Source organism: Mustela nigripes, chromosome 5 (genome assembly GCF_022355385.1).
Source record: "Mustela nigripes isolate SB6536 chromosome 5, MUSNIG.SB6536, whole genome shotgun sequence".
Taxonomy (NCBI): Eukaryota; Metazoa; Chordata; class Mammalia; order Carnivora; family Mustelidae; genus Mustela; species Mustela nigripes.
Window position 1 is genome coordinate 87079888 of NC_081561.1, and position 17161 is coordinate 87097048.

At 43.8% G+C, this 17161-nt stretch overlaps 1 protein-coding gene across 2 annotated transcripts in view; it reads right to left on the reverse strand.

Annotated features, from left to right (window-relative positions):
• Positions 1 to 16360, reverse strand: part of NHSL1 (NHS like 1) — a 229975-nt gene extending 213615 nt beyond the window's left edge. For both annotated transcript variants that reach the window (XM_059400815.1, XM_059400812.1), the window contains exon 1: positions 16057 to 16360. In XM_059400815.1, the coding sequence (XP_059256798.1) occupies positions 16057 to 16339 (283 nt within the window). In that variant the 5' untranslated portion in view covers positions 16340 to 16360. The remainder of the gene's footprint in view (positions 1 to 16056) is intronic.
• Between the last annotated feature and the right edge of the window lie 801 nt (positions 16361 to 17161).

Below are 17161 nucleotides of genomic sequence, written 5' to 3' on the forward strand. Positions count from 1 at the left end.
CTGCTCCATTAATATAAACAGACACTTATGTAGCTAAGATTTAAGTAACTAGAACAGTTTCCCAGACTCAGCACTTTTTACCTCTTCTTTCCTTTCTCTCTTCATGTTTACAGCTACAAAGAAAACTGTCAAGACTCATTTCTGGCTACAGAGACGGGGAAGCCTAATTCCATGGAACACAATCATCGCACAGTTCTCAAAGCTCTTCACTGAATGTTTTTCAAAGTTCAAGTTAAAAAACAGAAGTTCATTTTCACTTTGGAAATCGAACTTGAAAGAAAAATGTTACCTCCCAGAATTTAATTCCTTCCAAGAAACTCCCTGAAGGACATAAGCTGTTAAGACATGGCCGCTTGGGGAAAGCATTTTCATGTCCTTTTTGACATGTGAAGCTACATGGGACTTGACAGGAATAATTTTTACAAGCTCAAGTCTGTCTTTTCTTTATGTTTTCAACATGAATTAAAAACATGTACTTTACCAAAAGCTTGCTGGATTCTATAAACAATTCAGATCCTTTTACAGAGAATGCACAGGGGAGGTGGAAAGGATCTTTAATGCTTTGTATGTTGTCCGCTTCAAAAAAAAACCACACACACAATCTTTGAACAGAAATCAAATATAAATGCATGCCCCTATAAAACAGAGGTAAGTAAAAGAAAAAAAAATAAGTGGGCTTTTCAAACTGATAAAACTACTCACCCTTATCCATTTAAACACTCCTAGAAAAAAGTAAAAGAGGCAAAACTAGTAGCTTCTTACTTACAGATATAAATACTCTTCATATACTTGCCAATTGCCCCACACAAATTCCCAGAGGGTTCACCTTCACTCCGCTGACCTGGAGCTGTTACCTGGAATGAATGTCCCAGCCAACATTCTGGTTGGGTTCAGTCTCGTGCACCCACACTCCTGGAAACGCTCTTATCTCCTGCTTCCCAAGCTTCATACTCACATATCCTGCTTTCATGAAACCATGAAGTCCACCTCCCCTTACAAACGAATCTGGAGGCCTGATCTAAATCATTTATGTTATAGACAAAGCCAGAGTCACAGAGTTTAGGGAAGGGGTCGGGAGGACGGCAAAATGTGATCTTAGGTATCCTGGCCGTCACTTACAATCCATTTTGCGGTAGAAAATTCTTTCAAAATGATTAGGGCTTGTGGCACTGCAGGTCTGCGTATCTATAGACAGGACAAAGAGGCTTTGAGAGGACTTCCCTGTGCCTGGTCATGCTTTGGAAACATAGTTTATAAGAGGAAATGTATTTGTAAATTTAAAACAACTTACAAATTAACTTTTGTAACTTGATAAGTTTCTAAGTTAGAGATTGCATGTGTAATAAAACCAATTCATTGGAAGTCAACAAACCAAAACCCCTGACTTGATTTTATCTGATCTCAATTGGAAAAGAGGAAAATAACATCAAAACAAACTCGTATCAGAAATGTAACCAAAACACCATTTTTAGAGAACATCCTGAATAAACTTATTCCAATACTCTAAACTTCCAGAACTGAATTATTGAGATATCCAAAACAATCATCTCACCTCCCACATTATATCCAATTATCAAACCTAGCCATCAGCTATCTAGAAAACTCAACTAGAACACAAGCACAATCATTAGGAAATTTTAAGAGTTAAATCAGATAATTAAGTCCAATCCCTTATTCCAACGTCTTGGCTTTATTAATGTTTAGATTTTAAAAACACACTTGGGAAAAAATAAGTAAAAATAGCTTTAAAAATTAAAAAAGGTCAGTCCAAAGTATCTATCAGCTAATATTTATTGTTTGTTATGGGCCAGGCACTGTTCTGAATATGTCGCTTTATCTGCACAACCATTAGTACAGTGCCGATTTTACAGAGGAAATCTGAAGCACAGAGAGGTTATGCAATTTGTTGAGGAGCACACAGCCAGTAAACCTTATCTCTTAACCACCCTGTTCTGCAGCCTTTTATCAAACTGCTTCAATTATCTCTCACTTCTTCAAATTACAGTGGATTATACTATACTAACAGCTACTTTACCTTACCAGATTACATAAATTGAAAAGCTAAATTATATCAGGGAAAGCCAAATAGGACTCCACGACCAGCAACAGCACACCAACCACTCAGCACGTTCATGCTTGCATATTCTTCTCCTGTTTGTTCAAACGTGTACGTCCCATCCGCAGGTACAATTTCCCACGTCTGCCTAAAGTTTTCCTAGTTACGTCTTCTAGGAGACACTGAAATATCGAAATGGGGGTTTTATATAAGCAGTATTTAGAGAGAACAATCCTCTCTCCTCAGATTTTGTTTAGAAAGTACGTCCCTACCCTGTGATTGTGGTGAGTCACCCCTCTGCTCTCTGGGTGTTGTTTAAAGTTCCTAGGGAGAGGGAAATCAGAGAGGCTGCCTTCAGCCCTGAGGAAGACAAACAAGCCCAGGGCCAGGTCACGAATCTCCAAATGGTGAAGGCCCACTAGCAATGGGCTTCTAAAGCACAAATTGGCAGGGTTTCAAAGATTCTTAAAGCCAGACTCTCATTGTTGTACAGTAATGAAGCATTAGTTCATAAACTCATACTGTCCTGGACCATATGGTCCAGCATCTAAAGAAGCCTCTGGGAACCGAGCTTTGGCAGCCCCACTCATGGCCCACAGCCCAGCAAAGGCGGTAGGTCTCTAAGCAGATTCACCCCTCCGGCTCTGCAGATGGTGGTTCTCAAACTTAGCATCGGAATCACCTGGAGGGCTGTTACACACAGACTGCTGCACCCATCCCCACAGATTCTGATGGAGGAGGTCTGGTGTGGGGCCTAGAGTTTGCATTTCTAGCAAATTCCTCGGAGACGCTGATGATGACATCACGCTTTGAGAACTGCTGATTTAAGTTCTTGGCTGGGGCCACCAGCAAGCACCACTTAACTGCAGGTATTTTTCGTCCACAAAAGTAAATGTTCTCAAGAGCTGAGGAAAGGAGGAAAGGCCAGCTAGTCTCTTCACAGCTTCTCCTCCTATCCTCCGTCACTAACAAGGACACTAAGTGTACCTTGAGGTACAGGCTTGAGAGCATGTGTTACAGCATTTAAAGGCAGAAATCTTGGGGAGAGCAGGGAAAGAGAAGTTTCCCCTAACATATCAAATCAAAATAAGCCAGAAATTGAATTTTGTTCCTACATCACCTGTCTTCTGACACTGCTCACGAACGTCTGGAAAAGGAAAAGCCGCCAGAATGAGGGAAAGCATTAACAAAAGGACTTTATATGAGAGACTAAAGTGCAGCTCAAAGAATCAAATAAAATTGATTAATTTTCTATGAGTTCACAACAGCACTATCACAGGCGCTTCTAATTCACCTCCACACATCATGCCACTGGGCACAATGATTTAAAATAACCAGAAGAAAACAGAAAATACCAAATAGAAAAAAAAATTCCTAGCCAAACTCAGAAAATTTTCAGTATTAACATGAACTTTAAAATTCACCAAAAAATAATTACAGTCCTTAATCCCAGAACTCACGTATACTGCATTTTGTCTCTACCACTTACCAGCTGTGTGACCTTGGGTAAATTACTTGACCTCTCTGTAGCCACTCAGTAAAATCAATAAAATGGGGTTGGTACTAGGTCTCTCATACAGTTTTTTATGAGGATTAAATGAAACTGGCACATAGTAAGTATCCTATAAATGTTAGCTATAAATATGATCCCATAAATGTTAATATGAATTATTTTTATTGAGCAGACCTTGCAATTTGCAAGCAATATATTAAGATCATGTAAAATATACTAATGGCACTGAAAGACATTTCTCCCACCCTCTTTCATGCCTTCAATCCCTGCAACCATTATCATGGGTAAGTTTGCCCAGTCCCTCAATGTTTCTATAGACTATTAATTTTCCAATTAAACCACCAACGTTTAGAATAAAAGGAGCAAGCTTCATCCTCATCTTCCCACAAAATGAGAGCTAAAAGTTCACAGCAAGAGGCGACAGACCTTGGTTTTGAAAACTTGTTGAGTTAAATCTAAACAGACCCCGTATGTTGCAAGAGAAGGCACTAGCCGAGGTGAGGAATCTAGAGACAGATGTCTGACATTTTGTGGAGGGGGAAGGGAAATGTTTATTTATTTTTTTAGAGGAAAAAGAGATGTAACTTCTCTTTTAAAAAAAAAAAAGCAACATAACTTATTAGCAAACAGGCACACTACTCAACTAAAGAACCAATAAAGAAAGGAATACAACCATCTTTTGACTCAATGATCTATTCACTGTAAAGATAGAGAGAACTGTCGCTGTGGGTCAGCAAACTTAGCACTAAAAGAGGGTGAATTTGTCCAGAAAGGGAATAAGACTTAACGATCTACTGGACTGACAAAATTCCGGCACATCTTTTCCTAAACGCTACTTCGTGAGTGCAATTTAAAGGTTCCCAAGTAACACAGAGAAGAAACCCTAGGAAGCCCCAGAAGATAACAAACTTCTGTCCACATGATAACTCTTGTGTAAACAGACTCCACAGAACATCAAAAGGACTTCACTGGGGAGCTAGTGCGAAGTAAGAGATCTTCAGAAACATGCCTCCCGATGCCTCTCCTCTTTAAAACAGTCTCTGGTTGTCTATGACCTGGGGGAAATTCTCACAATATAACCTAAGTTTAAAAACTCAGGACACAAAAACTATTTATAGAGAGTGACGCCCTATGTTCTGTTAAAAAAAAAAAAATGTCATCTGTTGCTATAGAGTCATTCATACAGATTCATACAGATATATGAGCAAAAAGGGAGGAATTCAACACTCTCTGGGCTATGATACTTCTCTGTATATTATGCATTTTAAAGGTTTGAACTTTATGATAATATACATTAATATTATAAATCAGAATTATTTTATGACATACTTCTAAGAGTTAAAGCTTTTTTTTTTTAAGATTGATTTATTATTTTGAGAGAGAATGTGTGACAGGGAAGGGCAGAGGGAGGAGAGAGAGGAAGTTAGGACACTCCACACGGAGCCCCACACAGGGCTGGATCCCACAACCCTGAAATCATGACCTGAGCCCAAACCAAGAGTCGGTGCTTAACTGACTATGCCACCCAGGAGCCCCATATGAGTTAAAGGCATTTTTTTTTAAGATTTTTATTTATTTATTTGACAGAGACACAGCGAGAGACGGGGAACACAAGTAGGGGAGTGGAAGAGGAAGAAGCAGGCTTCCAACCTAGCAGGAAACCCGATGTGGGGCTTGATCCCATGACCTGGGGATCATGACCTGAGCAGAAGGCAGACACTTAACAACTAAGCCACTCAGGTGCCCTGAGCTAAAGTTCTTTAATGTACTTTTATTTACACAAAACTACATGGGAGAATGTGTTACATTTTTGAGGTTACATTCATAAATAATGCTTTAATTACTCATTTCCTATACTAATTCAGTACAAACCTCTGGTCTTAAGCAGGTTAACAAATGGGAAAAAAATAATTCAAATGACCAGAGCTGCTTCCCTCACATGTCTGACAATGTCACTCTCTACTGGCCTCTACAGGCAAGGGAGTTAGAACCAACCCAGTGAAATAAAAATCCGAAGCCGACTTCATGACCAATTGCATTTATTTAGCAAATGAAATCACTATGTCAGAGTAAAACATTCCACACAGAAATTCAAATGCAGCTCTACCTTGGTAGTAGTCCCTTCCTGAGCCAGAAAGTAATTCACATTCAGCATGCAGGATATCCAGAGAGAAGGCAGAAAATGCCCACTTTAAATAACTCAACCTATACTGTGTTGTTACAGACATTTCACAGAAGCCTCCTCCCTTTTTCTTTCTTTCTTTCTTTTTAAGATTTTATTTGAGAGAGAGAGAGCACGACAGATAGCACGTGTAGGGTGAGGGCCAGAGGGAAACTCTGACCTCCCCCACCCTGAGCAAGGAGCCTGATGCAGGGTTCTCTCCTGGGACTCCGGGACCATGACTGAGCTGAAGGCAGATGCTTAATCAACTGAGCTACCCAGGCACCCACTTTGTCTTTCTTAATACAGGAAAAGATTAATCACCTCTTGAGAAGCTCCTATTTAAAATATATCTAAAATCAAAGCATTAGCAATACAAAAAAATAAGAAAGAGCTTAAATTAACAGTACATTTCAATGTTAATTAATCTTATTTTTACCAAATCAACTGCATTTTTCTGACAAAAAAGAACTGCAATTTTGGGGCCTGGGTGGTTCAGTCAGCTGAGGTTCTGAGTCTTGGTTTCCACTCTGGTGGTGAGCTGGGTCACGAGAGTTAGGCTTCACCTGGCTCCACGAGGCTCAGCGTCCTCTTGAGATTCTCCTTCTCCCTCTGCCCCTCCCCGTGCTTTTGTGCACATGCACTCTGTCTCTCAAAATAAAGAAATAAACTCTTAAAAAAAAAAAAAAGTAGTACAATTTCACAAATAGAAACTGGCTACAAGACACAGAAAAAACAATTAAAATAATCAATTTGGATTATGTATACAAATAAAGAGCAGCAACAGGATAATCCCAAAATTATGTGTATGGTAAATGGAAGGAAAATAACATGAAATAATTATTTTTCATACTTGCATAAAGAAACTCTGGAAGAACAGGGAGAAACGAATGAAAGTGATTATTCTAGTGGGAAGGGATGACAAAGCCGAGGGGGTAGAAGAACTGAGACTGCATAGTTTTCTGTATCCGTTTTTTCCAAGAAGGTAAATGTATGGCCTGCTCAATAAACTAAATGAAAATTTAAGATGACCGGGCTGCATCATGATTTTCCGGCAACCCTGTCCCTTGTGTAATGTAGAGGTAAAGAATACTGGCTGTTGGGGCGCCTGGGTGGCTCAGTGGGTTAAAGCTTCTGCCTTCGGCTCAGGTCATAATCCCAGGGTCTGGGATGGAGCCCCACATCGGGCTCTCTACTCAGCAGGGAGCCTGCTTCCTCCTCTCTCTCTACCTGCTTCTCTGCCTACTTGTGATCTCTGTCAAATAAATAAATAAAATCTTAAAAAAAAAAAAAAAAAAAAAGAAGAATACTGGCTGTTGCGTCTTGTCGCCTGCATCTTCTGGGCCTGCCATGCCCGGAGCCAGCTAAGGAGTACGACTGGAAAATCCTGAGAGAGCGGGGACAGTGCCCTTGCCTCAGTGATGGTCACAGCAGCCAGACCACAAGCTGGGAAACCACAGTTCTCCTCAGAAGTAGCTCTCAGATGCCAGGAGAATCGGGCATAATTTGATTTCTGCACAGCATACCATCTGCTTAATTCAATTTCCTCTGCTACACATGGTGGTCTCTCAGTTCTCAGAACATTTTATCAGATGGCTAATATTATCATGTAGAAAGCCCCCATTCTATTTTACCATGTGTTACTACAATTTAAAGCAGCCCGTTACCACACAGTTCCCTACATATATTACTGATAACATCTTTACCAGCTTTTAATCAGAAAGGGAACAGGGAAAAGAGGCAAGTGTAACAGAGGACATCCGTGCAGGAATAACCTGAAACAGTTGCCTGTCCTCCCAAAGCAAGATGTTACTTTTCTACATAGAAGTTCCTTGTAAAACGAATCAGAAGAATAAGTCAAAATAAAGCATTACTAAGAAAAGAAAAATCCACCAACGCACAAGGAAAAGAACTCGTATTCTAGAAGGTTTATATTTCTTTCTCAGAATACAGTTTGTAAGCAAAATATGCTCTGAAATTTAAAATCAGTATTTTGTATGTGAGGAAGAGCCATTGTCCCACATGCTTACAGGCAGGTCTTCTAAGTTAGAGATTTTCTAAAAATCCAATTGAAATGGGCAATTCAGAATTCAGAATAGATTTTCTTATAGAAATAATGTTATAAATGATGGTTAACTTTATTCCTTAATATTTATTTACATATCTGATCACCCACATGAAACTGTAAAGTATTCATCTTGTAATCCTCACAACTCAGCACTAGCAGAATAACCCAAAATACATTTCATGAATGAAAGAAAATCCTGCCACCCTCCATGGACCAGATTCCTAACACACAACAGAGACTGGTATTTCCAAAACTAGGTTAATCAGAATCACCTGGGGGTTCTTGTTGGCTGGGCGTGTTCCTCCTGGCCTCATCCCAGACTGGATGACTCAAAATCTCCAGGATCTCCGGGAATCCGTTTTTAAACAAGCCCCTGGTGTATGTGATGATTCAGAAAGTGTGGAGAACACGCGATGAATGAAACAGTGCTAACATGGACTAACATGGGTTCCAAGATGCCCAGGGAGAGCGGAGGTCTGAGCTGGGCCTCTCAAGGTCGGAGTGGGAACGTGAAATCAGATAGGAGTAGGGTGCAGACGGAGGCTTGGGAGCCTCCTGTGCAACTGAGGTAAAAGGGGGAGCTTTTACGTCTAGGAAACGAAAGTGGGAGCTAATCCAGGTATACAGTTCCTCTGATAGGAGGAAATGGGGGTGACCAGGGCTCTGAGAAAGAGGTCATATACATAAAGGTCCTAAGAGGTGGGCTTGCTCGCCTACGCCCCAACCCCCACCGCCTAGGAAGAAAAGAGAAAGAACAGCCCTTGAATGCTGCTGTCAAGAACTACATATACTTTAAGATCCCTGGGCCGAACTTCCTGGTTTTCTAATTGTGTTTCTCACCGACACAAGGTCCCCTCTAACTTGGTCAGTTTTCACCCTGTGGGCTTCAGTGGAGCGGCCCACATGGACTGGGCCACCCGGTAATACGTGGACATCAATGTGCGCACAGACACTAACTCAGCCTTCTCGGCCTCCCACACAACAACAGGAAATGTTAAATATATGTTAGCGATGCACCAGGCACTGTGCGAAGTCCTTTAGATCAGGTCTCAGATTTCCTGGCTATCCACTAGCAGTTTGAAAGGTTTCAAAACAAAAAGAGAAGGAAAAGCTGGAAAGCCAGGAGCTGTCTCCCTCAGCTATGTGACAGGCTTTCGCCCATCTTCTTGGGGTCGGTTTTCCTCACCCAGTACATAATGTCATCATTTCAATAGAGACAGCACCACAGATTGGTTAGGCCAATCTGGAGACAAGCCTGCCTTAGTTCAGACCCCAGCTCCATCCCTTACTAGCTAGGGACGTGGGTAAGTGACTATGTGTGCCTTAACTGCGTCACCCATCAAAGAAAGAGAGAATAACAATGTCCACCTTGTGGAGCTATTGTACCTACAGTTGACCCCCTGACCTGTAGTTCAGCTTTCCATGGTCTCAGTTACTCCCAGTGACCACGGTTCAGAAGCAGACGATCCTCCTTCGGACCCCTCTTCAGAAGTTCAATAGCAGCCTAACACTGTGTCGGAAACAAACATCGTATACAAAGGGTTTGGCACCATCCACAGATTCAGGCATCCACCATAGGTCCTAGAACGCTGCCCACCCCTCATCCTGGCCAGCGGATAAGGGGAGACTCCTGTATTCAAGAGTTCAGCCAATAGCAAATGTTCCAACAGCTGCTGTTGGCATTCTCGGGCACCAAAAAGTCACCCCAATGCCAGAAATTGGAATTGCACTACTGCCACTGCATAGATGGTGGTATCAGTAATGTCATTGTTTGAGGGGTGCTAAATGCTTTCACAGACATGTCATTTAATCCACAAGGAAAGGGACTGAGGCTGGGACCTCCAGGGCCTTGGCTCAGAAGAGCCCACATGCAGAAACCAAAGCTCCAACCAATCTGCTACATTTGTCCAAGGCACTGTTAAGGTGCGTGTTTTGAGAATTGTAGACCTCAAAGGTAATGTGTGGAGATAATACCATCAGCACCAGCCTCTTGCTTTTGAACCGCAAATCCTGCAGAAATAATTCATTCCAGAATAAAAGCCAATTTGAGGAGAAACATAATTAAATGGTTTAAAAAATCACCAGGTGCCCAGTTAAGTATAAATTATTTTATCTTATACTTAAAACTTGATTTTTATTTTTTAAGATTTATTTATTTATTTGACAGAGATCACAAGTAGGCAGAGAGGCAGGCACAGAAGAGTGTGGGTAGCAGGCTCCCTGCTGAGCAGAGAGCCCAATGAGGGGCTCGATCCCAGGACCAGAGATCATGACCCGAGCTGAAGGCAGAGGCCTAACCCACTGAGCCACGCGGGCGCCCCAAAACTTGATTTTTTTAAGACATTAAAATAATAGCCAGAGGAAAACACTGCTTCATTTTCTGAATTTTGTTGCAAAATACTAAAAATCTCAACTATATTAACTATCTTGCGTTTTTAAACTTTTTTCATTTGCTAGTCCCAATCCTAAAACAATAAACACAGATAAAATTTTAATATTGGCTTTTCCTCTAATATAGAGGAATATTAAATTATTGCTAGAATAACATTCCAACATAAATGAAGGTAGCTTTTTGAACCAGATAATTGTATTACGCCCAAGAGTCAAGGAATAAATTGATGTTTTGGCTTAAACAGTACACCTTCATAAATTAAAACAAAACAGAACAAAACCTCTCTTTTAGAAATCTGACATATGGCAAATGCATTTAAACAAGAATTCTCTTTCCATAATGATAGTCAGCATTTTTTAAAGATGAGGAGGAAGCTATGAGCCCCCATTCCCTCCGGACATGAAGCTCCATGCCCTCCATGTGAGTGAACCATGATTTGAAAGAGTGCCTATAGTCAAGAAGAGTTTATTTCAGACACACACAAAAAAACTTTTTAAATCCCTACTCTTAAGAATCAGAGAGGGATTTCTGATCAAAGTCCTATTTGCAAGGTCATCTGCAGTACTATCAAATAGCAATCTCTCGTTAGAATCACAAAATGCCAAAACTGCAAAGGCCAGTAAAGGTTATTTCAGACAAAGTCTCTATTTTACTGATAAGGAAACTGAGGCCTACAAGCGCCAAGTATATGGGTCAAGACCTGCAATAGAGAACCGCAGAGATGAAGCCAGATTCGAGTCTCCCAACTCTCAATCCAATGAACTTTCCTATATCAGTTCTCAAGTCCTCCAAGTACACAGCAGCATCTGTTAAACATACTGGAGGCTCTGGCTCAGTAGGGCTTTGGAAGGCTCTGGAAATCTGTAACTCCCACAAGAGTGCTAGACAATTCTCATTGTCAGGCAAGTACAGAAAACACTGCCTCACCTCATAGACCCTCCTTAACCTGAGGTGCAATCTGGCTGCTCAGCTCCCCTCAGTTTCTGTCAATACATTTAGGGGCCCTTCAGGGATTAGAGGTGGGTGGAGACCACATTCCTATACCAACACCCTCCCTAGCAAGTAGTATGTTTCAATGAAAGCAAGTCTTAGGTCAATTTCACCAGCAATACAAACATTTTACCAGAAGATGGGCAGGCAGGTACAAAAACCACCATACGCCCTGTTCTTAGAAGTGCAGTGAAGCCTCCACTCTCCGTCCTTAGAACTCTGACAAGCACCTTGTATAAAAGGTTCATTTTGAGGAAGAAGCAAAGATATTCTGGCATCAGGACAACCCACCCTCTGGTCGGGTTAAGGGGCAGTCTGTTGGGATGTAGGACAAGGCAGCGAGACACCTAGAGCAGCATCCAGACAGTTTCAGGCTATAGCATCTGCCCAACGCAGACACCACAGAAGCTCGTAACTTGTTTATGCAAAGACGGTGTCTATCCAGTCTTTCCATCCGCCAACTATCTGCAACACCATTCATCTCTCCCATAAAAACTGTACGCTATCTCACCAGGCTGAGAACCACACCAGCTCCATGGGAGTTCACACACACTAGATGCAAACAGGGCCCGCTGCCCTTGTTGCAACACAACAAAGCTCCCTGAATTTGGAACATTTTAACAGTCTAAGGGGGGGGAAACCTTCTGCTTCTCTGGACCTATAAGAAGAAAAGCCAACAAGCATCTCTTTTCCCCTTCCGTATTCTACAATTACATTTCATATTCACCCAGGAAATACTGTTAAGGTGAAGAAATCAGAAATCCATGTTGATCTAACATATACCTACTAGTTCCAGAACTTCCATTTCTTTGTCTATGAAATGGATATAAATGCAACCTGACCATCCTACCTCACAAAATTTCCAGTCAAATAACAAATATGTAAAATATTTTCTCAGTCATAAAAGCACTCCACAAGTGTAGTGTGATTAATTATAAAAAGATTAAAATCACATGGGGCTTAATAATGAAAGAGGCTATTAAGTTCAGTGTCTATTGATTTCTGCATAGAAAAATTTGATTGCTAACAGGGCTGAAAGAAAACTATCCACATTTCTAGCTACTGTTACTCCTTTCAATAAGGACTTACAGCAAAATTAATGAAGTCTGACTTTTAGAGAAAACAGCATAATAGTGGTTCAGCACAAAACCTTAAAAAGGTAGAAAGTTTACTGTTTCATTTGTTTTTAACGCTATTGTCTTGTTCACATAGTTTGTAGCAGTCAGTATTACAGTCCCTCCGGAAGACTTCTGTAGTTACTCTTCCAGACACTGAGCACTAAGAAACCAAACACTGGTTCAGTTCAAATATCTACTGAGTTATCCCATTCTAGGCACTGTTTGGAGCTTTGGAAAAATAAAGATACAGCCACACTGGACCTCAATCATTTTGCTATCTAGTAGAGGGGAGTAGAAGTGAAAATACAATTTGTGCCCATGCTGGTCAATGTAGGATAGATACACTGGACGACCATAATAGATGCTATAAAAGGACTCCTTCCAACCTAGGGATGTCGGGAAAGCATTGGGGAGTCTTTCAGGATAAGCAGGAGAGACCCAGCAATTGTACCACTGGGTATTTACCCCGAAGATACAAATGTAGTGACCCAAAGGGGCACCTGCACCCCAATGTTTATAGCAGCAATGTCCACAATAGCCAAACTATGGAAAGAACCCAGATGTCCATCGACAGATGAATGGATATAGAAGATAATATACAAACACACACACATACACACACAATGGAATACTACTCAGCCATCAAAAAAATGAAATCTTGCCATTTGCAACAATGTGGATGGAACTAGAGGGTATTAAGCTAAGCAAAATAGTCAATCAGAGAAAGACAATTATCATATGAACTCATTTATATGTGAAATTTAAGAAACAAACAGAAGAACAAAGGGGAAGGGAAGGAAAAATAAAGATGAAATCAGAGAGGGAGACAAACCATAAAAGACTCTTAATCATAGGAAACAAACTGAGGGTTGTTGGAGGGAAGAAAGGTAGGGGGCTGGGATAACTGGATGATGGACATAAAGTAGGGCACATGATGTAATGAACACGGGGTGTTCTATAAGACTGATGAATCATTAAATTCTACCTCTGAAACTAATAATACACTGTACGTTAATTAATTGAACTTATATTTTAAAATTTTTAAAAATTTAAAAAATAAAAAGAGTAAGTAGGAGAAAAAGTAAGGTACCTTCTCCTCAACCTATTACAAAAAGTTATGTTGGATATGTCAGGTAACAACCTATGAGATTTTGAGGAATGGCAAACTTGATGAAATATGTCTTAGAATCACTGCCCACAGCACTAAAATGTTTCTCTGTTACAAAGATAAAGTCTATATGTTTTTAAAACAGCTGCACTCACACCCTTAATTACAGTAGCAACTCATAAGGCAAGAAATACGCATCATCTCCCGCTATAGTCCGCTTCTGATAAACTGTTCTGTTCTGCTACTTGCTCCTTGGGAGACTCATTAAAAGGTTAATCTGACAAGACGAATGAAATTAACAGTCATAGTTATCCTTTGGACTATTTGAGGAATGTACTAAGCTTTGTTCCTATGTCCCATGCGATCCTAAAAGTAAAGCATATACCCAGTGGGACAAGCAGGTGAGCCAATGAGAAGGCCTGGCTGTGCCAGGAGTCCACCACATAATCACTTCAGCTGTCTAGGACTCAATTTCCTCTCTTGCTAAGGTAATGAAGTAGATGGCCTTCTCAGTCAACTCCACGCCTAAAAATCTACGTGTCCATTCTAATGGATTATGTTACTCAGAAGGCCTGCCTACAAAGGTACCAAAATGATTTCAAAATGTAGCTTTCCCTCAGGAACAAAGTTTAAGGCAGTTGTTGTTTTTCTTAAATCCTAATAGAAGCTAAGTAAAATGAATGCACTGGTGTTTCACTGCTTTTAACAATAAAAACATTAAGTGCATGAAGGTGAAAAACCACAAAAACTAATGTGTTTACAGTTTGGCTTCTTTCTCTGGATGTGCGCTTCTACTCTCACCCATAATTACATTCAATAAAAGCCTTCTTTCTCAATCATAAAAAAAAAAATGATGAGCCAGGTTTTCTGGTATAAAATCAAAGCTATTTAAGGTTCAAACAAACTTGTGAAAAGTTTTAAAAAGAGTTATATCAGTCAATTTTAGTTAATTTAGGACATTTGCACAGTTTTAGTTTTGGCCATTAATTTGGTGTGTATGTACGCACAGAAAAAAAAATAATGCTTACATGCAAAACAAAACTAGCAACAGAAGGAGTTCTTGACCTTCAGGCCAACTCCTTTTTTAACTCCCACAAAAGATCAGTTCACCTACCAGTCGGATCTGCCTCATCACGTCATTCCTCAAGGGTGAAATTCTCGTTCACCCACATACTCACTCCACATTAAAAAAAAAAAAAACCCATAGAAGCAACAAAGCATCACCAAGAGGGCTATGACATTCCACTAGGACAGTATATCCTGATGCACAGGTAATTATTCACAGTCAGTAGATATATTCTGTCCAACAACTTTGTGAGACCACCTTGATTTTTTCCCCCTCTCATTTTTTGATGGGAGAGGAGTAAGCCCTCCCCAGTTGGGAACTGTCCACAACTTACCAGGACCTGTTGACAACACAATGAAACATATAAAATGTAAAGTCATCATATGGTAACTTCACAACGTGGAGAAAGATCCAAGTAATCTCACCAGTATTAAGGTACTGAAAACTTGAACACTTCCGGTTTTAAGGTAAGGAAAATGTAGCTAAGTTTTTCTAGCAAGAGGAAAAAAAATGACAAACCAGCTATTTGAGAGACAGTATTTCATTCAGAGCTGCGGAAATCTAGGCGTGTGTTCACCAACACCTCTCCTCACACCCTGCAATCCACCAACCATCTCCAATTTATTCTTTACACTTAGAATTCTTTACACTTAGAATCATGTACAGTTTAGTACATGACCAAGTCCATGTACGAAAACGGGGAGAAACCACACAAGCATCATACGGAAAGTTTCTCTGCTTTGGGCCAGCAGGAAATTCCAGTTACTTCATTCACTGGAGCTCGTTATGCTGCTGAAATGAAATGGGTGCTGGAGAGATCACTCCGTCAGGACACAGACTTGATTTTCAGGGTTGGACTAGGTCAGACAAAGATGAATGGGACTGAAAGTCTGAGCTCAAGGTCAAGGTCCTGTGAATCACAAAGAACTGGCGGGGGGGTGGGGACGGTAGGTAAAATAGCACACGCGCGCGCACGCACGCACTCACATGTACACACACTCTAACTAAAAGTCTACACACTTTTGTTTGCAGGTAAGAGCGCCTTACGCGGTTCTGAAAGGTGACGAGCAGCCTCAAAGTTCTCTGAGATCCCCAGAGATTTTTACAGATCCTGCCGGAGTCTCAAGAACTGTAATCATCTATATCCATATCTATATCGTACCCTGGCTTCTCGAACAGACTACCTTCCCCTGACCCTTTCCCACGACCTTGGCTCCTCCTCTGTGTACAGCGCCCCCGGGTCTCCTCTCAGCCTCCCACACAGAGATGGACCTGACAGAGGGACGGTCCAGCCCAATTCCCACATCACGCGCCCACTCATCCTAAAGCGGCCAAGAACCTCCGGGAATCCGAGAGCCGAAGAGCGCCGCTCCTCCTGCTACCTGCGCCGCAGCCCCGTCCGGGGTCAGGCCGTGCCCACCCGAGAAGCCGACGCTAGCGGGGTGCTGGGGTGCAGGGGTGCTGGGGGTCCCGGCACCGCGCCGCGGCCCGAGAGCCCACCCGAGACCGCCAGGGGGCGGGAGGGAGCAGCTGGCCCGGCACCTCCCCGCCTCGTTCCCCTCCCCCGGCCCGCCGGCCACTCACGGATTTTCACTCGGCGGTGGTCGAGGCGCGCGACGGCGGCGTGCAGGGCGTCGAGGCGGCGGTGCAGCGCGGCGGTGCGGCGGCCCAGCGCCGCCGCCTGGCCCTCGAGCTCGCCGAAGATGTCCCCCGCGCAGCGCGACAGGTCGGCGAGCTGCGCCAGCAGGCAGACCAGGGCGTGCGAGCTGACCTGCTCCAGTGAGCGGAAGAGCGGCGCGCCCGCGGCCCCGGCCGCTTCGGGCCGGCGCAGCCGCGCGGGCTCCACGGTCCTCTGGTGGAAGGGCATGGCGGGGGGCGGTGGAGCGGGGACGCGGGCTGGCGGCGCGGCGGGCCGCCCGGGGCGAGCGCAGCCCTCAGTCCGCCCCTCGTCGGCGCGGGGCGCGAGTGCGCATCCAACACAAAGGAAAGTCCGGGCAGCGGCGGGGCGCCGCGGGGCAGCCTGGTGGCTCCTGCCGCGGGGCGGTGGCGAGGCGGGCAGGAAGGACGGACCGACGGACGTGCGGGCGGGCGGGTGGTAGGGCGCCGAGGCAAAAGAGACCGGGCAGCCGCGGGGAAGGGCTCCGAGGGTCGGAGCCGCGGCTGCCTGGCGCCCAGAGGAGTCCTCCCACCGCCGGAGTGCCCGGCCGCGCGCAGAGAGGAAGTTCGAGGAGCAGCTCCCGGGCGCGGGGCGCGGTGGCCGCGGTGGCGAGTGGAGACGGGAGTCCCGCTCAAGTTTGCAGGGAGGCAGGAAAGAGCCGGCGGCTCCTTCCCTCCCTCCCGATTGGAGAGGGAGGAGGAAGCGGGGGAAGTGCCGCCGACACCGGGCGAGAGGGAGGGGAGGCGAAAGAAAGGAAAGGGGGAGGAGAAAAGGGCCGGCCCGGGGAACCACCTGCGGCTCTCGCGGCCGCCGCGCCCAGCGCCTGAGGGGAGGTGGCGGCCCCGCGTCTCCGCGCTGCGGGCCGCGGCCGCCAGAACCAAGCAGTTTGGGGGCTCCCACACCACCACCCCACTCCCCTCCAAAGTCCACGGGTGTTTGCGCCGAGCCCTCGCCCGCCCCCGGGGCCCGGCGCGGAGAGGGGTGGAGCGCAGCGCGGGCGCCGCGGAGGCGGAGGCGCCGGGGACTACGCGG